This window comes from Dryas octopetala, chromosome 2, assembly GCF_963921425.1.
Source record: "Dryas octopetala chromosome 2, drDryOcto1.1, whole genome shotgun sequence".
Classification (NCBI taxonomy): Eukaryota; Viridiplantae; Streptophyta; class Magnoliopsida; order Rosales; family Rosaceae; genus Dryas; species Dryas octopetala.
The window spans coordinates 28,020,799-28,047,039 of record NC_141367.1 but is presented as its reverse complement, the minus strand read 5'-3'; the positions used below and the strand labels follow the sequence as shown (position 1 = coordinate 28,047,039).

General features: G+C 37.6%; 7 protein-coding genes across 9 annotated transcripts; 3 read left to right on the top strand and 4 right to left on the bottom strand.

The window, feature by feature from the left end:
- Positions 1-428: 428 nt before the first annotated feature.
- Positions 429-2,467, top strand: PKS2 (phytochrome kinase substrate 2). Its single transcript, XM_086232808.1, has one exon. It carries the CDS (start codon positions 821-823, stop codon positions 2,357-2,359), a length of 1,539 nt encoding a protein of 512 aa, XP_086088934.1. The 5' UTR covers positions 429-820; the 3' UTR covers positions 2,360-2,467.
- Positions 2,468-4,542: 2,075 nt separating this feature from the next.
- SBH2 (sphingoid base hydroxylase 2) lies at positions 4,543-7,409 on the bottom strand. Its single transcript, XM_086234078.1, has 2 exons — positions 6,922-7,409; positions 4,543-5,507 (listed from the first exon to the last, which is right to left on the bottom strand). The coding sequence occupies exons 1-2, from the start codon at positions 7,141-7,143 to the stop codon at positions 4,956-4,958; spliced, it is 774 nt and encodes a 257-aa protein (XP_086090204.1). The 5' UTR covers positions 7,144-7,409; the 3' UTR covers positions 4,543-4,955.
- A 521-nt stretch (positions 7,410-7,930) lies between these two features.
- ORC6 (origin recognition complex protein 6) lies at positions 7,931-10,547 on the bottom strand. The gene is made up of 9 exons (XM_086233585.1): positions 10,322-10,547; positions 10,097-10,248; positions 9,915-9,995; positions 9,491-9,602; positions 9,326-9,388; positions 9,132-9,219; positions 8,908-8,993; positions 8,394-8,490; positions 7,931-8,304 (listed from the first exon to the last, which is right to left on the bottom strand). The coding sequence occupies exons 1-9, from the start codon at positions 10,529-10,531 to the stop codon at positions 8,225-8,227; spliced, it is 969 nt and encodes a 322-aa protein (XP_086089711.1). The 5' UTR covers positions 10,532-10,547; the 3' UTR covers positions 7,931-8,224.
- A 523-nt stretch (positions 10,548-11,070) lies between these two features.
- Positions 11,071-15,010, bottom strand: LOC147295121 (ARM repeat superfamily protein). 2 transcript variants are annotated; one of them, XM_086233301.1, is made up of 9 exons: positions 14,896-15,010; positions 14,239-14,361; positions 13,915-14,112; positions 13,542-13,620; positions 12,966-13,111; positions 12,442-12,555; positions 12,120-12,251; positions 11,510-11,623; positions 11,071-11,382 (listed from the first exon to the last, which is right to left on the bottom strand). In XM_086233301.1, the coding sequence occupies exons 1-9, from the start codon at positions 14,947-14,949 to the stop codon at positions 11,335-11,337; spliced, it is 1,008 nt and encodes a 335-aa protein (XP_086089427.1). In that variant the 5' UTR covers positions 14,950-15,010; the 3' UTR covers positions 11,071-11,334. The 2 variants fall into 2 exon arrangements, with proteins under 2 accessions (XP_086089427.1, XP_086089429.1); XM_086233303.1 differs by having other exon boundaries at positions 12,966-13,108.
- A 204-nt stretch (positions 15,011-15,214) lies between these two features.
- LOC147295120 (transmembrane protein (DUF616)) lies at positions 15,215-19,574 on the top strand. Of its 2 annotated transcripts, none has more exons than XM_086233549.1 (9): positions 15,215-15,348; positions 15,527-15,767; positions 15,865-15,960; positions 16,188-16,543; positions 17,205-17,416; positions 17,497-17,753; positions 17,856-18,034; positions 18,767-18,865; positions 18,968-19,574. In XM_086233549.1, exons 1-8 carry the CDS (start codon positions 15,334-15,336, stop codon positions 18,833-18,835), a joined length of 1,425 nt encoding a protein of 474 aa, XP_086089675.1. In that variant the 5' UTR covers positions 15,215-15,333; the 3' UTR covers positions 18,836-18,865; positions 18,968-19,574. The 2 variants fall into 2 exon arrangements, with proteins under 2 accessions (XP_086089675.1, XP_086089676.1); XM_086233550.1 differs by having other exon boundaries at positions 15,483-15,767.
- An 827-nt stretch (positions 19,575-20,401) lies between these two features.
- On the top strand, positions 20,402-22,550 carry LOC147295119 (Haloacid dehalogenase-like hydrolase (HAD) superfamily protein). The gene is made up of 9 exons (XM_086233562.1): positions 20,402-20,713; positions 20,795-20,877; positions 20,961-21,044; positions 21,139-21,214; positions 21,297-21,369; positions 21,496-21,569; positions 21,764-21,857; positions 22,118-22,195; positions 22,270-22,550. The coding sequence occupies exons 1-8, from the start codon at positions 20,449-20,451 to the stop codon at positions 22,182-22,184; spliced, it is 816 nt and encodes a 271-aa protein (XP_086089688.1). The 5' UTR covers positions 20,402-20,448; the 3' UTR covers positions 22,185-22,195; positions 22,270-22,550.
- Positions 22,551-22,901: 351 nt separating this feature from the next.
- Positions 22,902-25,952, bottom strand: LOC147295118 (cullin-3A). The gene is made up of 2 exons (XM_086234506.1): positions 25,524-25,952; positions 22,902-25,067 (listed from the first exon to the last, which is right to left on the bottom strand). Exons 1-2 carry the CDS (start codon positions 25,682-25,684, stop codon positions 23,030-23,032), a joined length of 2,199 nt encoding a protein of 732 aa, XP_086090632.1. The 5' UTR covers positions 25,685-25,952; the 3' UTR covers positions 22,902-23,029.
- Between the last annotated feature and the right edge of the window lie 289 nt (positions 25,953-26,241).

The window sequence follows — 26,241 nt, the reverse complement described above, 5'->3', positions numbered from 1 at the left end:
TGCAATCTTGATTTACAATATGATAAATATCATAGGTTTTTTTCTTTTGAAAGGGATAAAGAGAGTTGAAATTTTTCCTACATAATATTGGATCTCCTTAAATTGATATAAACCTGATGTATATTCATTTTGTACGCACCTAGAGATGTATAATTGAAATTTAAAGCGCGCATCATGTTATCACATCCACAAATATGAAAAATAAATCTAGAGTATGTACTGTTTGGCAGAGACCAGAGTTGATGGAGAAGTCTGTCAATCAGATAATGTTGAGATCCAAAATGTGAATGAATTTCCTCTCGTGAAAAAAATGACAATCTGTCAATTAGGCCAGAAGCATATGGCCCTACCCTCTTAACATCTTTGCATGTTCGATGAGCCTACATATACAACTACAATCCTCAACTAGCTATGCAGGCCTTATCTTGTCTAGCCTCTTCTGAATTCATCAAATTCTCTTCTTCAATCCAATTCCTCTTTTTGTACCAGGTTATCAAAACTCATTCATGTCAAGTTTCTTTCACCTTAGCACCTGAGGGAGCTTAGGTAACAAGTCAGCTTTAAATTTTCACTACTTCTTGTCTCTATAGCTAGAGAGCTTGTTCTTCTATATCATCCCAATTGCTTCACTTTTCAAGACTAGGATATCATTCTTCTTTGTGGTACCAAATTTTCTTCTGTTGGGTCTTTTTCATTCTCTGTTTGTAGTTTTGTGATTCCCCTATCTGGTTCTCCCTAGCCTCTAGAAACGAATTCTTATTTCTTTTCCTTTTTGGGGATCATTTTCTCTTCTATTTGTTGCATAAAATTTGAGTTCTCCATGGCTATGGATACCATAAAATCAGCAACTAGCAAGGCCAACCTCTCACAAACTTTTCCCTTTGAGAACAACAATAACATCCGAGATGCTTCCTTCTCTTCATTCTTGAATAGCAATGAGGAAACCTTTGTGTGCAAACTTGCTGATAATCAGTCAAATCGAAACCTGAGTCCATTAACCAACTCCACCACCACCTTCCAAGAGGAGCATAACCAAGATCATGAAGAAATTGGAGTATTTGGTGCTGAAAAATACTTCAATGGAGTAATGGACGATCAGGAGAGTAGTCCAAAAAGTGCCAGCACCATCTCTACTGCAAGGAAGTACCACCATCATCATCATAATAGCAAAGAGCAACTACGAGTCAATCTAGATCACCTGAAGATAAAGGTTCAGCATGGAACTCCAAGTGTTGGTTCTGAATCAAGTTGGAACAGCCAAAGTGCCCTGTTGCGAAGTGGGTCAAGAAATCCTTATACGAATAATAACAAGCCAAGCAGCAAGGCACAGAGGAAGAACTTCTTTGCCAGTCTTGGTTGTAAATGCTCTTGTTCAGATAAGAATTCTGTTGATGTTAATGAACATGTTGGTGAAGTCAGCTTCAAGAAGAACAATGGTGCTACAACACCCCCAATTAAAAATAAACCTGCTGGTGTAGTAGACCTTGTTGATGAAGCCCTAGTTGAGATGAACAACCACCAAAAGCTTGAAAAGTTAGGATCTGGGTTGAACAGAGAAAACTGTTTTACATTCCCAATTTCAAAATCTGGGGTTGGGGATTTGCCTCTCAAGATGTCTTTTCAGGAAGAAGAAGAGAAGCTGAGGAAGTCTCTGGAGGTGTTTGGTTCCCCTGTGTTGGAAAAGAGAAACAAGTCTTTAAGCTTCGACAAGAGACTAACAATGTTGCCATGGGATGAGTTTCCTGCAAAATCTGGTGGATTAATCCACAATGATCATCATGAGTCAGACAGTGATGCAAGTTCAGACCTGTTTGAGATTGAGAGTCTGACAGGGAAAGCCAACCCTTTTCTTGCAAGGCAGGCATCAGATGCCACATCTGGTTGTGTGACCCCCACAACTTGTTATGCACCAAGTGAGGCAAGCATAGAGTGGAGTGTGGTCACTGCAAGTGCTGCAGATTTTTCTGCCATGTCAGATTGTGAAGAGCAAAGGCCAAGTGACCCACTGAAAATGGTTCCAACCAACACCACCACAAATGCCAAAACCAGAATGAATGTGAACAAAGAGGTGGTACCAAGGCATCATCGTCCCACGGCTCTATTGGGCTGCAAGAGTCAAAAAGCTGTGAAAGTAGCAGGAGATGCCCACAGAAGATGTCATGAGAAGACCAGTTTTGACACACAGATGATGATGCGCCACAGGCCAGACTCATTCATGCCAGCAACAAGATTTCAGGTTGAGAACACTAAGTTCACAGGATTTGAGTCTAGAGTACAAGGCCAACAACATGCTCTTGCAGCACGGTCTCTCCCTCGTTCACACTCACCACACGCTTCACATCTTTTGTTCATGCAGTAATGTGGGATGTTTAAGCTAGCTAGTATGTGATCATAACATTTTCTACCATTGTATCATTAAAATTTTCCTCTGTAGTAATATGATTAATTCCAAAAGTTGCTTCTTTAATTGGGTTCATAATGCCACAACTTTTCATGTGTTTCCAAGTATTGTTTAATCCTTTTTCATATTTGGAACAGCATAAGAGCCAGAGCACTCTGGCATTAAAGCCACCTTCACTGGACAAATGTATAAAGCACTCTTCTACTGCAAACAAAATTGGTCTGCACTCTGCAGAGGGACCTGTCTTAATTTCTCCAGGCATGCACAGGAAGTAACATTTCAAGTGCTTCCTTCTTCCATGACATCCTTAGAAGGCTACAAATCCAGCTTTCTTTGTCTTGTATTTTTGTGACCCTAAAACCTGAGGCCCATAACACTCCACTTTCAATGTTTCAGAAAAACCAGCTAAACTGGGAACCTAACATGATTGAGTTATCAAAACTTTTGTCAATATTCCCCGTGAGGACCACATCTGAGTGACCATATCAGATAGACAGCTCCAGAATACAGTTAATTACAGCTTCCTTCTGATTGTATGCTTGTAAAGGAAAGCTTTCAAGTTTCAACTACTTTATGTAAGTCAAAAAAAGACAAGTAACACAGTTTCTTTCATCCTTCAAATTAATCCTAAAATCTTTAATACAAACAGATCAAGCAGCAGATAATTTGTACACAATTGCATGAACAGAAAGCTCTCCATCACCATTCAACCCCACTGGGATAGATTTGTTTTGTATTAGGAGCAACACTTTCCTTTTTCAACTCAATAATTATTCACTTATAAAGTGCTTTAGGGCCCTCAAGGACTAGAAAGATTCCATAACTTCCAAAACAAAGCTCAACCAAGAAGGGGCCAGAAGGTACGCCATGTGTTTCTGAATGAACTTCTAAAGTCTTCCTAATAATTCAATCAATTTGGTGTTGGTGCATCTTCTCCATCCAGCTATTTAATGTCGAGCTTTCAATCTTATAGCAAGGAATGCCGTTCAAAAATGACACGCACCCCGTGAAACATTCATAACCATTAGAGCACAAGGATAAGCAAGCTGCTCCAATCACAATCTGTAACCACCTTATAAATACAGTGGCCCATTTCTATGCCTTGTATTTCAAAAGCCTGGACCTACATTTTGGATGGAAAATAACAGCAAGCACACTGCAACAGTTTTATCATTCCTAGAACATTACCCAAATGAACAATAATAAGGCAGTTAAATCTTTTGCAATAATAAACAATGACCTCAAGTGGGTGTGATGTGTTGTTGGTAGTGAGTAGCTTTTAGGAACATTCCAATTGTCTTTTCATGACCTCAGTTATGATGTAATTAAATAAGCAAAATGGTAGCCAAGAAATAAGTTTTAGGAACCATTGGCATGCATGAGAAGACTAGAGCCAAGGGGACAGCCATGTGCTGCAGTGCAGCCTGTGCATGATGATAGGGTCAACATGTAACTCAGGAAAGAGAAAGTGGTTGGACCATAAATGCTTTTGTGGTGAGAACAGCAGATCATTAAGTGATTAGTCTTATATCAGACTCAGAGAGTATTCAAAGTTATTTGATTCTTCTAGGTGTATATTCTCTCACACACACACTGAGGATAAGGATTGCAAACTACTCAGAAAGCGTGGAGAGCTAAGCGCCTCATGCAAAATTTTCCATGAATGTTTGATAAACTAAATCCCAACTTTTAAGGAAAAGAAATGAGATCCTCCACTTAACTTTTTGGTGTTGATATTAAGTTTATATCTAAAATTGCGTCCATGACTCAACGGTGTCAATTCGACCGAACACCTTCGACCCTTTCATATTATCATCAAAGAGCTTTACAATGACGATTAAGCTGCAAGTGAAGGCTTGAAACTCCAGAAGAAACACCCCAACACCAACATTTTGGCTTAAATTCTAAAATCTGAGCATCCGTAAACAAAAGAACTCTTTCCTTAATATATTAAAGGGGCTGCTTTGACTTGTTCTCCGCAGATGGTGCCTCATAGATCAACAGATGACCAAATTGAAAACTTGGTAATAGATGATTACTTCATTTTTGTCATTGATGATTATTACTTAAGCTAGGACCATGCAACCAATAGATGCGGCTTTAGATCAAAATTAAACAAAAACCGGAAAATTTGATAAAACTGAATTAAATACATGATGTCTTTATTAATTGGAGTTCGAATAACATAACACCATCAGAGTGTTGATCATTCCAGCATGAACAGGAATTAGAAAACAATCTAGTGAAAAATGGGACTGATGAGCTGGTAGACCCCATGACAGTTGCTCCATATCAGATCCTCAACCCACAAGCAAAGGTAGTTCACAACCACATAACCCATAAAGATTGAAACCACCCAAGCTACTGTCAGATTTTACCTGGATACATGAATTCTTAATTCCATAACTAACTTGTAAGACTCGTTCAAAAAAACAAAACAAAAGAATAGGCACAACAATATATGTATATACAAAATATGCAAGCAGTGTGGTTCATTAAGAGACAAAAAGAATAACACTGGTACAAATATAAGGTCGTGTTCCTCGTGTAAGAATCAATTCTCCTTCTCTTCTTTGATAGGTCGCACTTCAAAGCCCCCACCTGCTCTCTGCTCTAATGAGTAAGGCATATAGGTACCAAGCATTCTATCCCACAAAACAAAGAATGGTTGGGAGAAGTTATACTTGCTTCCATAGAGCTGATGGTGGACATCATGGTAAGCAGTATTATTTCTGAAAAATACATGGAAGAGGTTCCCGGGAAGCCACAATCCACAATGGTCGTCTACTGTTTTTATAGTGGCAAAGGAGAAGAAGAATATGGAGGCTCGAGGAGACATACCAGAGAGGAGAAAAGATAAAGCCCCACCAATTGTATCAAGGAGAAGTCCCTCCAAAGGGTGATTGTACAGAGCTCCAAATGCATAGGGTACAACAAGTCGGTGATGTTGAGAATGGATATGTTTGTATAAGAACTTGTTGTGATGCATGTATCTGTGCATAAAGTACTGCCAGGTATCCAAAACCACCATTGCAGTAACAAACTGTCTTGCTAGATCGATGAAAGAAGGCTTTATACCTGCAGCCCCCTCATCATTTCCTGTCACCTATGTAATAACAAAGTCCATAAAAAAAAGTAATAAGCCACATATGTAAAATCTGCAAACAGATATAAACATATATCATAGATGTTGCGTCAGGTTTGAATTTTTTGAACCAACGTAACAATAACAACACAGGGTAGAGGGCTGGAAAAGAAAAACAGCTGATGGGAGGGTATAACGAAAACAATCTTTAGATGCGGCATAAAGAAAACTACAATGTCATTATCCCCACGTCAATGAGACAAAAATAGTAATGATTGTATATCAATTGGGATTTAAATAAAAATGGAGTGGTACCTAAGACTTTCTGAGCAAAGCTACAAGCACAAATGGATCTCAACCATCACAGTCAGCATCCAAAGCAAGTGAAGAAAGAATAGCACAATCAATAGCAAAGATTTTCCATTTACTCTCTTTTACCAATAATGCTTCATGAAAATAAAGATATTATCATGAGGGAAGCCAACAACAGCACTACACTGCAATCTTGGTAATAAAATAACCATCAAACTGTTTGGTGTAAGTCGTAGTTCACAATTAAAGGAATCCAATAAGGTAGGCGAGAAACCTAATTTTCTGCACCCAAAGACACTCACAATTATTCACCATGCTTGATTGAAAGTTTGTACTACTTAATTGTACTACTTTATAACATACGTTTTAAGTACTGCAACCTAATTAGTTGAGAGAATAAACTTCAAGAGCTAAAAGCTTTACAATAATTCCTTCATAAAATAGACACACAAATTGCCTGAAGGAGGACGCAGCTAAAATAATGCTGGTTCACTGGTGCTATAACTGACCGTAGCAGCCCAATTTTCTATTATCATGTTACACTTTCCTCGTATGCTGAAAAAAGAGAAAATTGGAATAAACGCACAAGTCCATCCCTTGAAAATTCAAGGGACGACTTGGACAATGAAGCTTGGTTCATTAGAAAAGTTATGATCACTAAAAACTGAAGCTCAGTTCATAAGATAAGCTATGGATCACTAAAAAGCATATATGAGAAGAGGGTAAATACTATGAGGTCAATAATACAAAGTCAAACCAAACATCAAGACAGACAGGAACTCCTGTAATCATCAAATTGCCAACTAATTTTCTAACCATGTGATCAAACATGATCTGAAAATTCAAGCTTTTATTTTATGCACCTAGGCTGCAGGTGTAGTAGCTGTATACTACTATTATCATACCATAAACACAATATAGTCAAAACCAGATAAACATAATTTACTATCACAAAAATTATCAAATACCCATTAAAAAATAACAATAAAATTGCCTAATTCATAACCCATCATATTATCTGTGTCTGATAAGCTTATCAATTATTAATTATTATGTTAAATTGCCCAAAAACGTTCTTCAAGAGAAATGAAAAAAACAAAAAAAATGAGAATTGAAGTGATACCGTGAACAAGAGAATAGCAACGATAGCCTGAATGGTTTGCTGAAGAAGAACCCCTTTGACCACCGTCCTTTTGGAGACCAAATTCTTCTCATCCTCGTCTTTCTTTGTGTGTAGTCGGTAGCTCTCAAAGGAATCCAGAAGGACATAAATCCCTGAATATGCCCAATATATCACAACCGGGACAAAAGTTCCCAACAGCTCATCAGAAACCCCAAATCCCATCTTTGATAGGCAACACGATGATCAACAAGGGGCCCCAAAAATCGAAATTTGCATCAGATTTTGACAATTCCCCCAAATGCCCCAAATCCCAAAACCTAGCCCTAAACTATAATAGGCTTTTCCTTTTCCCACTATTATTGACGTTAGTTGGCAATACAATTTTTAAAATGAAATTTTGAGATAATATTTATAATCATTAAAGTGCGTCGAGTTTTGATTTAAAAAAAAAAAAAAAAAGATCAGGCTCGTTGGAAATTTGGAATCAATGAGGGAAGTAAGAGAGAGTGGGAGAAAAAGTTAATGGAGACTCAGAAAAATATCAAACATTCAAACAGTGAGATTGTCGCGGAGGTTTGTTTAGGTGTTTCCGATATCACTGTTAAGGATGTGAACTCGTTACGTGGCTTTTAAGGATAGACGCAATGTGGGTCCTGCTGCTTCGTTGGAGTTTTGGTTGGCTAAGGAACCGAGTGGGAAGGACACGTAGCTTGTTGTGTTTTGCACGTGAGTAAGGCCAAGAGGCCCAAGATGGCTTTGGTTTTTGCTCTTGGGTTTGGGTTATTTCTGTGGACGGACAAAAAAGGACACCAGCTTTGACTGGAAAATGACTGGGAAAAAGTCATTTTTCTGCCCATTTGAATCCGACAAGTCGACGCGGAAGGGTAAAAGTCCAAAGTGCCCTTGGACTCAAACATTTTTTAAAACTGCAATTTATGATATCCTCATATAGTCATATGACAGTAAAATTACAGTATTAACCAAAAATGAATGGAAAGGATTGCAGTCCTATACTGTCATGGCAATGGAAGCAATTGGAAACAAGCAACTGAGCTCCAATTGACCAAATAAATCAACCCAAACACTTAATGGGCGATGACATCAACCAAAATGCCTACTAATTTTTTGTTTACAAGGAAATCCAACCTAGAATCTACCCTTCTCCCCATAACATTCATGTCACTTATGCTAAGTTTTGTAGGCAAAATACATAACATTTGCTCATATCTTTTCACATTTGATGTTCCAGGATAAATAGCCTGAAAAAGGCGCGGTATGACAAAACAAGGCCAACTGTGTCGTCCTAGATAGCCTCCAACTTCTGCTTATCAGGTGCTTCCTTCAGAAAGTTTAGCCGAGTTTGCCTGACCCTCTTGCAAGGAACTGAGAAGAGCAAACACACAGTTAGTTATTCTATGTCAATGCGCATTGATGCATTGTGAAAAAGATATGAAAGGAAATGTCTTATAAACCTTTTGCCTTGCTTTGCTTATTAGATGAGATGACAGAGGTTTTCCAACCCTCATAGGCATGCTTATCCATTGTTTTGCAGCGCTTGTAACTTGAAGGCTGCAAGTGCATCAAACAGTTACATTTCACAGTATTCAAACCTCAAAAATTATGAGTGGCTCAGTCCAGAGGTTGTAAACATAGTTAAACTGAACAATGACATGAAAAGGAAGGTTATATCCATCATCAGCAGTACAGGCAGAGGACCATAGATAAAGTGAATTAAAAAATAAGAAGACAAAACATTATGATCCTGTCAGAGATCAAAACATACATCACAAGCATTGAAGAACCAGTTAGTTTTGTCAAGGTAGTGGCATGATTGGCGTCAAATGTTAACTGACAGAACAAACACAGCATGATCACGGTTGTAGTGACTCAAGATGCATGTCTGTTTATGTGTGTGTTTTAGAGGCAATCATAATCAATGCCTTCAGCTAGGAACAAATATAGTAATTAGAATTAGCTTATTAGTACCTCAGTTCCTTCATCAGATGAATAATCGCCAGATGAGTAACCGCCATCCTCAAGTTTCCTTTTCTCTGGCAAAACATCTAGAAGTTCTGCACGCAGATCAATAAGGAAATCATATAAAATAAGGTGTCTGAAAACTAAACATTTTAATGATGACAAATTAAATTAACAGTCTTCAAGAAATTGCACCATGACAAAGTTACAACACAAATTAAACAGACACCTACCTCGGTTCCCCTTCACATCCTTGGGATCTTTCTTTTCCTTTTCAGTCCCACAAATATCAAAGCACAAGTCCTTCATGGAAGCAGAAACCTGGGGAAGAAGTTCACAATTATTATATATATAGTGAAAGACTAGAAACAAAATTGTAGTTGGAAACAGGAGAGACTATTGCATAGTAGGAAAGTGGGTTTCTTACAGAAGAGAATTCAGCTTCAGACGCACCACAGAGCTCAATCAACTTAAGCTTGTCTACCTTTAGCTGTAAAACACGCAGGATATGACATTGTAATTAGTAAAAATGATAGGGAGGAAGCCCCTTTATTGTCTCTAAATAGTGTGAAAGAGATCAATAATTAGATACCTTGTGTTTTTTTGCACACAAATAGAATGTCACAGCAATGAACACAGGTCGAGTGAAGTCCGCACTTGCCCGCCGAGAAGCTGGCAAGGATGCGAGAAACCGACTCTTGTAACTGAAATATAAGAGTATAAACAATCCACACTTAGAATCAAACCATTTATCAAAAGCAACTTAACCATTTAGGCAAAGAAATTATCTTGTCCAAAGGGTCTCTAGTTATAATTGTTTTATCCTCAGGGACAAAACAGTATCACTAATAGCTAAAATAATCAAAGACATGGCAAACTAACAAAACATGATGTTCAGAAGCATTTTGTCGAACATCTAACCTACAATGTGCAGTCCCATAAAGTAAGCATATGAAGTATACATTAAAACCCAAAAGAGATTGAAAAAGCATTGAAGAAAGGAAATTGGATCTTACAGAGACAAACCCTTCTGTACAAAGGGGATGATCCTAACACACCCAAACTGAATTGCCAGTTCTCTAACATCCAGCGTGTTCCTACACCACCACAACATACAATCAAAATCCAATAATCAGTACGCACTAAACCAAAAATGACATCAAAATTGGACTTAGCAAATGAGAAATCGAAAACCCACTTGACCCCAAGACCGTTCTGCAACGAATTGTAGGATCTGGTGTAAGCCTTTTCAGACATCCCACTCAACCTGATCGCATTTTGCCGATCGAAAAGAACCCCCGATCTTGTTGCGGCGATTTCTAAGCAAATCACAGCTTTGCATACCTCACCCTGCAAATTATGAAGCACTTTATAAACACCCAGTTGTAAACGTTTATCAAATCACAATTAGAATGAAACTTACGACGCCAATTATGGAAGAGTCGAACTGGATGTCGCAGAGACGACGGAGCTCCGCGGCCCTCCGTACGACTTGCTTGGATTCGGAGAGGCCAAGCTTCTTTGCGATGTCTGATAGATCCATTTTCCTGAGATGGGTTCTTGGTTTTGGGTTGGGTTGGGTGAGAGAAACTGAGAGAGAGGAGTGACTTAGCAGTGCCATTGCCATTGCCATTTGAGCACTTCCATTGGCGGGAAGTGAAATTAGTAGTTTTCGCGCTTAAAGGGTTACTAGGATTTTCCCGGGTGGTTTTTGGCGCCGCAGACAAATTTTAAATGACGTAAGTCACGTGCGCGAGTCACGTGCCTGGTGTTTTTGTAAATTTCTTTTTATTTAATTAGTGATTCTGTAAATTCCTGTTTTCTTTTTAATAACAGTGATTTTGTAAATTGCTATGCGACCTATGGAACATTTATGTAATGTTGTTGTGGAAAACCAACCATATATTTATTTCCAATCTTTAAAAGGCATGAATTGTCATGAATTTTGTGTAAGTGTAGACTATAGAGTCGAATTGCAGGAGTGACAAATAATTAATGTTTGGTGGCATGATCAGTTGGCGGGTGAAGTTAATTATAGCTGGACCAAATCTTGCTATTCACACCCCCCATTTTGTAAGCTGCACTCCAAATAGTGTCGTTAAAGATTTCTCAACTCGAGTGATTCAGACAAAGCAGAAGGTTTACATTACATAAGAAGTTAAGAACCAAATAAACTTCGAAATAAATCTATATTTCAATATCCGGACAGTGCTCTCTCCATTTGGACTTTTTCCTTCAAGCATAACATTGATTCAGATTTCAATCTCTAATCACATTCTCGATTTCTAACCACCTGAAAACTGCTATTCTTACAGGGCTAAAGGTGAAGCCGTAACGGCGTAACATACATCCCCGGAAGCCATCATTTTGAGTTCTGATGGCCGGCATTGAGTGCCGGTGGAAGATCCATTGGATAAAACTAAAACATCTCTAGTGCTAATTAGATGTCTCAGTTGGTTCCTCTGACCCGCTGCTATTAATCAACTGGTAAAACAGTAAAGGCAGTGACATTAGTTGTTGGAGGAAAAAGAACAGGATATAATACAATGGGGAGTGGAGGAAGAAGACACCGCAATGGGATAAAAGTGGGCAGGCAGAAATGTTTACATACCAAGGAGCCAAGTTGCTCATATGCTCCCATTACTTTAGGATCTTCCTCGTCTTCATAACCCACTTGTATTATTCTTGGTCCATTGACAGACCAAAAGGCTCTTAGACCTGCCTCCTGGAAGGAGATAGAACCATATATGTGATTACACGTTGTCCAGAAGCTATACATCTTGCCCATGAGAGTATAAAACCAAAATAAAGATAAAAGACAAAGCAAGAAAATAAAACTAATGCTCCATATTTTCTTTAAAAATTTCCACAATTATCCAGAACAAGAAAGATGTTCTCATTTTATACTGTAGGATGGTTATATAGATCTCGACTGATTTCATATTATGCATTATGTCAAGAAAAAACACTCTACAAAAGCCATCATATTAACGAACCTAATCCAACGACATTTTTATTCTTTTACTCAACATTGCTTTTTGTTGTCGATTCATTTTCTTCGATATATTATCAGTCCCACATGATTTTTCTTTTCATTTTTACTAAAATTTTTCTTTTAACTTTAAAAGCATGCACAGTTCATTAAATGAACAAAAAAAAAAATATTATATTGGATGTATAGAACACTGAGAAAGAACCCTGAAGAAAAGTTCTTATTTGACCTGTAATGAGATTAAGTATATTGCCTCCAGTGCTTGAGCACGAACTTCAGGATCATCAACTGGTTCACGCTCAATTGAGAGAGCAGTCGAAAGCTCAAGTGGCATTTTCGATCTATCCTGCTCACTGTAAATCTGGGCACAACTTACCATATCAATAGAAAAGGAATAATTCGACCAAAAAAAAAAAATAGAAAAGGAATAAAACAAGCATAGAATAGTAGAAAGAAACTGAATTTATCAATAATTCAAAAGTTCACTTCCTCACTCTATCTGATCAAAATATTTAAGTTTCAAAAGTCAAGAAAAAGGTGCAAAATATTACCTTGTTACCGGCAACCGGCAGAAGCAGAGCTGGCCAGAGAAACTCTGAAATCAAAAGCAAATTCTGAAGCTGACTCTCAGCTTCAAAACAACAGTTGCGAATAGTTCCAGAAACCTGAAAGCAAATAAAATTATCTCACTAACAGGTGCAAGCTGCGGCTAACTAAGTTAGCTGTACTTGATAGCTGGAAGAGTTTGAACTAATTCAGAAAGCCTAGCTAAGCTTGATAAATACAAATCCAACACTAACTGATAGCTCATTATATCCAGATGGTAAAGCATGATTATATAGAATTAGTCAATTAGCATTTTCTTAAAGAACCTTCTTAATAATTATGCTCTCACGTGTACAAGAAGCAGTTACGCCAAACAGCGTAGGTCCTTCTTTTGTTTTTCAGAAGCAGTTTTACTTTTGTTACTAAATGTTGATAATCAAAGGTGAAAAATGTGTCTCTCAATACATATAGAATAAACAAGACAAAGGAGTCCTTATCTTGGTCCTTTGAGGTGATCTATTGTACATACCCCTTTCCTTCTCAACGGACTAGAAGAGTCATACTGTCGAATAATCTGCTTTAAAAGCCCTCGTTTAGGGTCCAGTAACAGTTTCCTGCCTGCTTCCTTCTTTGAGATGTTTACAAGTATGGAACCAACATGTTCAAAAGGATCTTCTGATACATGTGCAGCAAAAAATGTCAGAGCAATATAGTGGTAAATATGCTAAAGTTGGAGATTGCAAACAGAAAACGTGAAAATTATACATTAGAATCTTCTAAACAGCTAAAACTTGTGCTTTTGTGAACTTTGTCAAAAGGACTTATGTGTTATGTCCAAAACAAATCACCTTTAAGGATTTTATGACAAATTAAAAGATTTTACGGCTGAAATCACCCATCTATGGGACCACAAGACTACCAAAAATGATGTAGAGGAACAACAATGCAAGCTTCAACTTTTATGCATCTCCACTGTCATGTACCAAGTAGAAGAACCACTACTTAAAATTGGTATGCCACCGGGAACAAAGAATATTTAGGCATTCAGATTCATATCTTTTTGTAAGTAAAAAAAAAAAAATCAATTTAGAAAAGAAAAACACACCGCTGACTTCACCAGAGGATCTACAAAAAGATCTCACAAGCTTCATAACATAGAGCCCTTGCATCTTCTCATCTCCGGTCTATAAAATATACACAGTTCCCACAATTAGTAATTAATGTTTCAGTGACAAAGCACAAGAAAATCCAATCATGCTGTGACATATTATAAAATATGTAAATAGACAACTTTTTTTTATAGATATGCATAGATAAAAAAACAAAACTTAGCCTTCTTTTTTTAAAAAAAATTGAAAATGCTTGTAATAGATTGCAATTTCTCCAAAAGAAAAGGGTAATGTTTATATATTGATTTTCTTTTAATCATATCTCTAGGGGATTGAATGATCATAAAATGATCTAAGAAAGAAACACACCTGCAGTAAAGAAGTTATACCAGCATCCAACTGTGTGAGATTAACTAAAAGCATAGCCAGCAACCGGCTAATACTAGGCTCTGGCTTAAATAAAATGTCCATAGCTGTGTTAATCATTCCCATGTCAACCATCTTCGCTGCTAGATCCGAATTTTTTGAAAGATTGACAAGGGCTTCTGCTGCAGGTACTGAGACCTCCTGGAAAATGTTAAACCAATTCTTTTATACCAAAATAATGCCATCAGAGAGTGATAACAACAAGTTAGAATGCATCCAAATGCTGATCACAGGAAAAATTTGACCAGAGGAATCATACTAAAGCACCTTTTTTCCAGCTAAGAGGCGAGATAATGATGGAAGCAGAATCTTCGAATAATTGGCTAGAGACTGCAAGCCATCATCAGACCCGGTTAATCCCCGAACGATATCAACAGCTGCCTTTGTTACCTTTTAAAAATGAACAGTGAGCCAATAATGCAATAACATCAATGATGCCATTCAATTACATTTAATTTCCCTTCAATTATATTTAAAAAACCAGTAAAATTAAAGAGTGAAGGTGAGGATTCAGAGGACCTATAAGTTATAACTCCCACATGTCCTCTAATTATAGGAACCCAATGACATTAGTGCACACAAGTTGAAACAAACCCAGCAAAAAAATTCCATATTCATTCTTTGAACATAACATTATAAATTTCAAATTCTCGATTTTCACTCTTTTCATAACAGTAGCCAAAAAATTCAGTTTTGGTGGACTCAAAGCCTCAAAATACCTATTAACTTCTAGGAATAACATTAGTTCTGAAACTAAGACGAAAGCAATAGTAATGGTATGTTAAGTTACAGGGAAATCACATATATGTAAAAGATTGCTCATGTAGCAGCCATTTCTGTTATAAATATCAAGCTTTATTTAATTACTTAACTGGGATTTCTAAGCAAGCAAACTGGGTCTGAAGGAGTATGAAAGCTACTTACTGTGGGAGATGGAGAAGATAGAAATCCCACTAGTTCTTCCAGTTCCGTCGCCATGGTTCTCCTTCGCGGCTCGCGCAGACACAAGTCACAAAATCACTTTTACATGGTCTCTCCGAGCAAAAAACACTCATTTCAAACGACGTCGTTGGACCTACTACTTCAGTTTTAACACTACTCCAAACGCACCGTTTCGACCAACTTTTTAATAATGGACCAATGGTAAGTGTGCTACTTAACCAAAAAATGTCCCTGGCCAAAAAAAACCTAAAAAGGTCAAAGAAAACGTGTCGCGTGGCAGCACAAGTAATTTGCAGGCAGCAGGAGATGGGTGAAAGGTGCAGGGGACAGAGGAAACCATTTGGTGGTTGTTGAAAAGCCAGGGAAACTCGGGGCACTAATCCATGATGATAGATCTAGCCATGGTTTTCCCACTTCGCCATGATCTCGGATCAGGTAAAACCTCCACACAAACAATGCTATTATGTTGTTTCCATGGTTCCCTGTTACAAAATGTATGCGTACTTGCTGTATAGCCAGCCATATAAGTATATACAAATGTGATATTAATGGTATGAATAATAATGTAGTTGGTAGATTTTGATGTGACCCATTTGCTGAAAAACTTGCACAGATGAGGAATGGAATGATGGGTCTCTATAGACCCAGTAGTGAATTGTTGCCTGAGATGAGGAGAGGTATAATGGGGGCGTTTTTGGAGTATCTTGGTCCAAGTGAGCATGGTACTCGCCTTGTTCGTAGAGGAAGAAGGTTTGGTCGGATTACCAGACACAAATTCTCGCTCTGGGTGTTTCTGTTTGCAGCCATCTTTTTGCTTTACTTTCTATTCTTCGGCCTCAAAATGTTATCTCCTGGTATGCACACAACTTGAGCTTTTATTTATTTATTCATTAATCATTCATATTGTTATAATTATGTGTATATACAGATTTAGTTTATTACCTATTGCAGCTCAAATAGAAGAGAGTATTAGTATTTCAGTACATCAAGAACTTTTGCCTTCTGAAGATGTTGGAAGACCACCAAAACCCAAGCATCGTAAGCATTGTAAGTGTTGTTATCTTTACTTGTGAATTTGTATGTTTTTGTTTGTCCGTAACTTTTGATTTTGAGCACTCTCATGTTCAAAAGCATTCTATAAATTTCCTAGAAGGGACAACTAGTTTGGAAAATATGAAACTAAGACGGGTCTATGATACAAAGTACAGCATTTGCAAGTCATTTTTGCTGTATGACTCATCCTGCTTGCTTCTTCCCATATAACACCTTTTCAGATTTTCCTTGCGAAGTTGGGCTTTTGGAATCAGTTGATTATCTTCTTGATCCCCGGGACGTCATGAACTTCACACACTTTTCACTAGAGTACATTGACCAAGAGGAAAAAATTTCTCGTAGCAATATATATGAACCTAGATTCGGAGGACATCAGACCCTTAAGGAAAGAGAGCAATCCTTCTATGCAGAAAATCAAACTCTTCATTGTGGATTTATCAGAGAACCCTCACGGCTCTCAAGCACTGGATTTGATTTAGATGTGAAGGACAAGGCATACATGAACAACTGTAAGGTTGCAGTATCTTCTTGCATTTTTGGAAGCTCTGACTTTCTAAGGAGGCCTACAAGCAAAAAGGTAAATGTGTTGAACTTATAAGGCATATAATCAAATGTCTTTGGTTAAATGGCTTTTCTTTTTTTTTCTTTTTTTTTTTTTTTCACTATTAAACAAGATGCTGCTAAAAGAACTGAACTTCTTGCAGATGTTTTATTTGACTGATAAATATTTAATCTATCGATTAGACCCTTTTTGTTAGACAAAAAAAGTAATAGATGTACTTGAAGATGATGAACCAGGTCAGAAAAAGTAGAGTTTTCTTTCAGACAGCACTTTTCACTTGTGTAATCTTTACAGAAAGGCAGTGTGAAGAGATAAAGAGGAAAGAGAGGCATTATAGGACTTTTCATGAAGTATGGAGATAAAAAACAATTAATTGGCATTTTATTCGTGGGAACCATTGGTCCTATTTATGGTACGAGTGTGGATGGGTTTAAAGTATGATTTGATTATGGCTCTAATACCTTCTAAGACGTTGAAGGTTGTGTGCCAGATATGTCTTGATTTCGAATCGCCTACTTTTGTCCTTAGTAAGTTATGCTAGGAGATGATTGATAGAAAATCATAACTATTTCCTACAATCTGGAAAACTATAGTCCTGAGGATTACTTAAAGTTTGAAACTATTATTGCAAGCTTTCTTTCTTTTAGTGAGGATAATGTATCCTTATTTGCTACAGATCAGTGAATATTCCAAGAAAAACGTTTGTTTTGTGATGTTTGTGGACAAGCAAACACTGGCAAAATTATCATCAGAGGGAAATTTTCCTGATGATACAGGACATATTGGCTTGTGGAGAATAGTTATAGTGAAGAATTTACCATATGCTGATATGCGCAGAACTGGAAAGGTGCCAAAACTTTTATCACATCGCCTTTTCCCCTCTTCATGGTAATTCTTACACCATGTTCTAGCCACATAGTTTTTGCTAGATTTCGGTCTGTTCAATTCTTTACAATTCCTGTTTCCAGGTATTCAATTTGGCTTGACAGCAAGATGCGACTTAACACTGATCCAATGCTGATTATCGAATACTTTTTATGGCAAACAAAATCAGAATATGCCATTTCCAACCATTATGATCGCCATTGTGTCTGGGAGGAGGTACTCCAAAATAAGCGTCTAAATAAATACAATCACACAGCCATTGATGAACAGTTTACGTTTTACCAGTCTGATGGCCTCACCAAGTTTGATCCTTCAGACCCAAAAACTCCTCTTCCGAGTTGTGCGTATTATTGGCATTTTGTTTTTTGTTAAGATTTTCTTTTCCTTTTCATCTGAAATCAATAATATTCTATGCTGATTTGGTGTGTCATTTACCTTGCAGATGTTCCTGAAGGTTCATTTATTGTTCGGGCACATACACCAATTTCAAATTTGTTTTCATGCCTTTGGTTTAATGAAGTTGACAGGTTTACCTCCCGTGATCAACTAAGCTTTGCATATACTTACATAAAATTAAGGAGAATGAACCCACATAGACCATTCTACCTAAATATGTTCAAGGTATAGACAATTTCTAGAAAACTTTAACATATATTTCTATATGTTGTTACATCATATTTGATATTTGAATGAAGTATCCTCTATATTTATTGGAAATGCGGCCAGCATAGTTTCTGAAGCCACTCAATCATGAATTTGAACTGTGTTGATTTTCTGGGTCATGGTTTAACGTTAGCAATTTGGTATTTGAGAGGAGGCGTTTGAAAGAAACTTCAAATGGGAATGACTTCTGGTTATAAGTAGTGATTGCATTGGAAATGGTGTCCACTCCCCCCCTCCTCCCCCCTAAAAAGAAAAAGAAAAAAGGATGCAATAGATTTCTTGCATGATTCCTCTGTAAAAACCGTTCTTGCTAAACATTTTGAAGAGATACAAAAGGTAGCTACATGTCAATTATTTTTCTGAATTTATGATGTAGCCAGTGTAGTTATATGTGGTCTTAGAACTTTTCCGGTGAACATTAAAGGATGAGTAGAAACAACATCTACTTGGAGTACTTTTCTGGCACAAGAAACAACTAGAAAATTTAACCAATTCACTCTTATTTTGCAATTAAACCAAACTAGAGCATATGCTGGACATTTAATCATGTATTTTGAGTTGTCAAATTGAAGGTCAACATATCTTCACAACTGTCAGTGTCATGGCTGCATAATACCAAACAAATTAGTGCATGTTACCCACTGAGACAAATCATTAGTTGAAATATTTTTTCTTGTCAAATGTTTTCAGGACTGTGAACGCAGAGCGCTAACAAAGCTATTCCGGCATAGGGAAGGGCCGCCTCCACCTGTTTCTTGATCAATGATTATTTTGTATAGTTTTTGCCTGGTAAGGTTAAGTTAACTTCTATTTCTTCTTGTGAACCTGATTTGTTCATCTGCATGTTAATAATCATAACATTTGTGAGTCCCCGATTTTGGGATTTTTCAGGATGGACAAAATCCAAGCTAATGTCAGCTGCCTTTTGATTGAGTTGACTCGTTGTAGGCTTGTAGCTGCTGCTATAAATGGGTGGTGGGTTTTGTTGTTGCAGTTGCACCTGACCTTATAGCACAGAGAAGGAATTGAGTTGGCATTACAACTTACAAAATGATCCGTATTCAGCATTCACCGGTGTCACAAAAAGCAAAAGCATATCAATTCGTTGAGGCAACTAGTCTTGATCTAAAGATTGATCAAATGGCCATAAGTCTCAACTGCAATGCTGTTGCTGGTTGGTTGGTTATTAACTTATTATAAATACTTCAAACAGGGAAGGGTAGACCAAGCAACAATTACTTTTGGCACTCTCACAATCACGATTCATGGGTGGCTTGCATTTTTAATGAGTCAAACTGCATGACATGTTTGAGGACATTAGTAGGACTTATTTTTCTCTACTGTAATTTTCAGATCCAAACCCGACTTTCTAATTTTCCTGAAAGAAGGGTAAAAGTAATAGCTAGCAAATTGTAATACATGTTGCATTCTTTATGGTAGTTTGTATAGCCTATAAATTTAATGTAGCAGTTCTTTTAGCTCATCCCAAATATGAATGAATGGAAAGTGGTTTGTACTTTGTAGGCATGAAGATTCTAGTCTAATACATGTTGGCAGATGATATGTAGCTAATACTTTCTTCTCGGTTCCTTCTTCTCCTTCTCTCCCCTCCCCAACGGGATTCAAGACTAAGATTAGTTGATGGAACGAAAGGAATATGTCTGGGATCTATCGGTATCGAGAAAAAGGATCACTTGTTTCTTGAACAATTATAAAAATCATCTATATGATTGATGAGTCATAAGACAATTCATGGTTCAGGCAATTATTAAGAATAGGAAGGGATAACCGAATTGAGTTCATGGATTTAACTAGGTCGGGTTACAGTACAGACCAATAAATAATTTTTCTATTCGAAATTGGTAAAGAAAGTGAATAGCAATTTATTTATTCCTAATTTATTCTTATAGAACATCTAGGAACAAGAAGATTTAATCAAAAATATCAACAGATTTCCGCGTAATCCAAAGAAATATGAAATGATGAAAATAAATAAATAAAAAAGATCCAATTTCATTGTTGTTACTTGTTAGATTGTGTTAATAAAAATTATGAAGGATGTTGTATGCTCTAATATTTGAAATGAAGATTGAATTTATCTATCTAATTAATAAAAAGATTTTGGGAAAGTGGTTGCTTAATTCCATGGTTTCATTTAGAACAAAAAAAAAAAAAAAAAAAAAAAAACAAACAAACACTTTCAGCCTTTTTCAACATAAGTTAAATTTTCTGGCGAAAAAAACAAAACAAAGACAAGAAGTTTAATAAAGAAAAGAAATAATTAATTAATTTCCAATCCTTGGTTTTGTCAGTTAAGCACAAGCGAGAAATGAATGGAATTGGGTTGTTGACACTTCCACTCTGTAAATGAAATGGAGGGTAGTTTGCTGAGATGCTCTTATGGCAGCATCGGTGTTTTGAAATCCCTCAAACCTCTCCATCTGAAGCTTCTCAAAAACCCCATTCGGTGCTCTTCCATGCCCATCCACTCCGGTGGAGGAGGAGGTGGAGGAGGACGAGGACGATCAGCTCGCCGTCGCACGGCCTATGACGCATTGTTGTTGGACGCCGGAGGTACTCTCTTGCAGTTAGCAAACCCAGTCGAAGTGATTTACGCCTCCATTGGAACCAAATACGGTTCGTCTCCAAATTCCAGTCCTCAATTTCCCATTAAAAATAAAAAACACCAAACAACCCATTTTTTATTTTCCTTTACAGGAGTCACTGCAACTCCAGCTGAAATCAAACAAGGTTTCAAAAGAGCGTTTTCTGCTCCCTGGCCTCAAAAGCTTCGTTACCAGGTTTTAAATTGATATTCACTTCTGCAACTAATTCAATATAATCAATACTAATTGTTTTCTGTATTAAAAATGGCATAATGTAGGGAGATGGGAGGCCATTTTGGAAACTTGTTGTTTCTGAAGCCACTGGTTGTGCTAATCTCGATTATTTCGAACAAGTTTATGAGGTAATTTATATAATTATATTCCTCACTTTGAAGCTTTGAAAAGAATTGTGTAACTAGTTTTAAGATTGTTGATGGGTTTGGTTGGTTTTATTAGTACTATGCCAAAGGTGATTCATGGCGTCTTCCAGTTGGAGCTTATGAAACAATGGTCCATCTCAAGGATGCTGGAGGTCCAATTTACTCAGTACTCTGCTTCTTTGTTTGATTACTACTACTAGTTTCATTTTAACATTTACCAGCAGTGACATACAGTTAAGCTGGCTGTTGTGTCCAATTTTGACTCCCGCTTAAGGAAGCTACTCAAGGAACTCAATGTTTTACATCTGTGAGCAACTGGGCATCATTCATTGTTCTTCTGTTTGCTAATTCTCCATAGGGGTTAGGCAGGGGTGTTGGGTTTTTTCATTTCTATTATGAAGAAATGAAGGATTTCTCTTGCTTCTATTTGCAGGTTTGATGCTGTTATTGTATCTTCAGAGGTTGGATATGAAAAACCAGATGCAAACATATTCAAAGCTGCTTTAGGTACGTATAGAGCACCACCATATTCTATGGTTGACCCAACAGTAATCAAATTGTTGCAAAACATGCTCTTTTTTGTAAATTTATCACCTTCAACCCAACAATGTTGTCATAGTGATAAAGATTTATTATGGTGTTTGCAATAATGTTAAAAACATACATTGAAACTACTCTCACATGTTCTTGGATTGTCGTAGATCAAATTCATGTGGATGCTGGCAAAGCAGTACATGTTGGTGATGATAAAATAGCAGATAAAGATGGGGCCAATGCCATTGGAATTGATTGCTGGTAAGAGATCTTTGCAGTATAAATACACATTTGTTGTGCCTTGTCCAATGACCTCCGATGCTTGATTTTCATGATATTAACATTCATATTAAGTAGATCAACAGATGGTGCGCTATTGCGTTACATGATTCTTCTCTTGTTTTGGAAGACTATTAATGATAGGATGTTTCATGAATGTCACAGTAGATGGATAGCTAGCATACAACCATAGTTGTGATTTGGTGCATTCCGTAGTACTTACCACTGATTTGAATAAGCAGGTTATGGGGCACAGATGTAAAGACCTTCTCTGACATTCAAAATGGCATTCTCATTTCAGAGTCTTAGCTTCCAAAGAAGTAGGTACCACACTGCATGTCTATTGGATTGCGATTCAAGCTTTGTTTGATCCTTATTTGTTCCTCGTTTTCAGGTATCGCACTGTGGGCCTAACCTCCTGAATCTATATTGCAAGAATTAGAATTAGTGGTAAAATAGTTGGTTGCTTCACAAAGTTTACCATGTAAGATACTGCGACCATTAACATACAAAATCACGAACATTTTGTTCCAGCTAGCAATGGGAGACCTTGACATGAAATCCAATCCAGTTAGCTGTTAAATTTTTTTTGAATTTTTGTTCGAGTCATTTGTAATTTTGTTTAAATTCTATTCACAACTTTTCATATAATTGGTTGAAGCCATCGCATGTCCTTGAAGGTGAGTCCTGAGTGAACCAAAAGCTGCCATACTCGCACGTCTCTTTAAATGGAAACCACCTCGACTTAATCAAGATAATTGGGTTTTGTGGTTTAACAAGCAGTATCTTCCATTCTAGCTGAACAACTCATCAATAACTAACAAGAAAACAGCTCTACCTCCTCTCACTAGCAGAAACTTTTGGATAAACTTTTGGATAAACTTAATAATGATATAATTAACTTGTGCTTCGCTATAAGCCTATAATTTTGAGAAGAGCTATAAGCCTATAAGTGCACGCAAAAAGCGAAGTGTCATCCTATATATTGCGAAAAAGAAGTTTCATCCGACCAAGTGAGACAGTAAATAGTGGAAGTTGCAATAAATTGATATTCATTTAAAACCAACGGAGCTTGCAGAGATGAGAACAATATTAGATGACCTAATCGAGGTACAATTTCAGTTGTCAATGCTAAGACAAGCAAGCAAATTTGTTTAGGCAAGATACCGATACAATTTTCTGTCTGTACTGTCCCTTTCCAAAAAGTCCCGCTCAATCAGGGACTCAATGCGTTTCTTAATCTCTGTTGGGTTGGCCAGGAATCGTGCTTGCAACTGCTTTGTGACCTCGGATATTATATTGTTATGATCCAGAACCCTCCTTGACTTCATAATCCTCACTATCGCAGCTTCAATCTGGGGCTTTCTGTCCTCCTCCACTCTCTGGCGAGTCTCTTGTTTTTCAGGTTCTGATTCCTTCTGTGCAACCACAGTTCCTATCTTCACCTTGTACAACTTGCTCGTGAACTTGTCATTAACTAAAAAAGCATCATCCTCACTAATGTCTTTACTCATAGGTTCTTTCCGAAGAACATTCTTTCCCTTCACACAAGCCATGGACTGCAGACACCTCTTCAAATCTAAAGCAGGAATCTCTGTGGCCTGCTCAATCTCCTTATAGCTAAGTCGATCGGCATTATTAAACAGCATCAGGACACACATTTGGTAAGTGGAAACATTCAACTCATGCTTCTGGCCCTTACCAAATGTAGCTTTTATATCTGCTGTGCCCATGTTAGTCTGCCAGGACAATCTCCGACCTGTATGGGTCCCAAGGTAATATGAACGGAACTTCTCACAGAGTGCTGACATTTCTGCTGGAAGGTTGCATGTCACGCTAGGTTGAGTGGGCCAAGACCCTGTTGTCAGAACCTGGACAGTCAATGTAGGGCCATCCCCTAGCTCAGGATGACTTGCATAAAACCCTTGTACTGTATCCTGGGATGTTTTCATATCTGTAAACATGCCCTCTAATTTTGAAGTAAATTGGTACCCACATTCTGTCTTGAGCTTAACTATTAAACTTCTCTCTGCATCATCGGAGACAGTTTTACCAGACAAAAGCCGCTTTGCCAAATGCTGTTTATAATATTTCTCAAATACATCTTTCTCCTGCAAGTAACGGAACAACATCATCACCTTGTCAAGAATAATTTCTACATCCTCCTCACTGACCCCCTTCAAACCTTTGCGAAGTTTGTCATCAACAAACAGTGAAATGAACTCAGGTGAGCGAGCGTTCAGATTAATGAAGTATTCAAAAGAGGAATTTAAAGCATTCAGGAATGTCTTGTCATTGTTGAAAGACAATCTAATGATGCTATCATACTTATCCTTCTCATCCAAGAGCCTTTGGACAAATTCCACTGGATCCTTCAACCTTTCTGGATCAGTAACCAGCTGTTTACCTATTTCCCTGATATGAGAAGTCATCACTTCTCGTATTGTAGAGAGACCACTGGCAACCCGACGGAACAGGTTGTACATTCTTCCAAGGTCTTCGTACTTATCATCAAGAAGCATGTTCACCAAACCTGAATTCTCCATGTGGACAAGTCTCAGCATGTGGTTTGCAATCATCTCCTTCTCCACCACATTAGTTATCTTGGCTTCACTCTTCGCATCCAGGTAATGTGTCACCCTCTCCAGTTCCTCATTCAGGCGCCTCTCAGCCTTCTTCAGATAATCCCCACAATCACAGCACTCAATAAATTTTTGAGACTCACCCCTGTAAAATTCAGCTGAAACCTCAAGAAAAGGATTCTCAAAGTCTTCTTGGTAAACTGAAGGACCTAAATCCATTAGCATCTTAATTATATTCCTCATCAGCCCCCGGTTGATAACTTCACCAGTCCGCTCTTTAAGTACTAGTTCAAGAAGTGTGTTTAGAAGCCTCATTTGGATCTTGCTAGAATGGATAATATTGTCTCTCCAAAGGTTCAGCCCAAGCTCATGAACAGGGGTTTTCTGGGTACTTGGAATGTAAGTCCTGTCCATGTACATCAGTATGTCTCGAATCATTTGCAACGCCTTATTGTGATCGGTCCATTTCCTGTTCATTTCTTCGAGAAACATTCCTCCCTGAGCAGCTTCAATACATTTCGATATTTCTTTAAGATGAGAAGTCATAGTTGCAACCAGTCCAGAGTAAAGCTTCTCACCAAATTTGTGAAGCACCATATTGTAGGCATTTCTAAATCCATAAAACAATTATCACATTAGTAACGTGAGAATCCATTCTCACAAAAAAAAAAAAAACACAAAATTCTAAAATAGCAATTCACTCTCTCCTAATTCCAAGGGCAATATCATACTCAATCTCTTCATGGATTCAAGGCACTGAAACGATTACCATTTGATATTTCATTTCCTTACTAAAATCATAAAAGCACCAACGAAAACCATTGCATCAAAAGCCTCTTACTATCTCAGTAATCTACAGAGGTCTACCTCTGCGGGCATAGCACGGCACAAGCAATTTTGACTAATTTCGAATACAATCTAAAATCGCGAAACAAAAAACAAAGCAATCTAAATACTAAAGCATATGGTTACATAGCGCGCAACAGAAGCAAGTGAAATTTTAAACAGAAAGATAATAATACATGAAATTAGAGAATAAAAGAAATGGAAATGGAAGAGAGCGAACCTATAAAGCTCTTCGAAGCTGAGGCCACTGGCATTATGATTGTAAATCTCATGGATTGCATGCTCCAACAACTTCCAGGTCTTGTCTGCGTATTTGGGATCCACCACCACTCTGTGCTTGAACGCCTCTATCTGAAAATTCCTCTTCTTCTGGTTACTCATCGATTTTTTCCTTGTAATTTATTTTTCCAATTCTGAAATCCGAATCACAAAACCTGAAACACCCAATTCGGAGCTTCTTCGATGACGATGGAATCGGAGACCACCGGCGAGATTTACCGCGTGACAGAGACGTTGAAGGGGAATTGAAATCAAAATTGATTGGGGAGGTTTTTATTTTTTATTTTTTTTATGCGGAATTATATATATATATATATAATTATACAAGAAAAAATTGAAGGGTACGGAGACAAGCAAAGGAGTGGCTTGTGTGGGTGGTTTGGGATAGTTTACCATTTGATTTGATTATTGGGGAAACACCAAACTTTGGGCTTTCCCATTCGCTTCCCCTTAAAGTACCGAAACGTTTCTTTGTTGCCTTTGTCTCTTCTGGTACGTTTCGTGGTCAAATATTTTCGGCGCGTCCATGAAAGTAAAGCCCCTATCCTTTTTCCCAAATGGACCAATGGTCGGCCCACAAGTCATCCCCTTGAGCTTGGGCCTGAGCCTTGGCCCCAAGCCCATAATAGCGCCACTATTCTTCTTCTCCTTCATCCCTT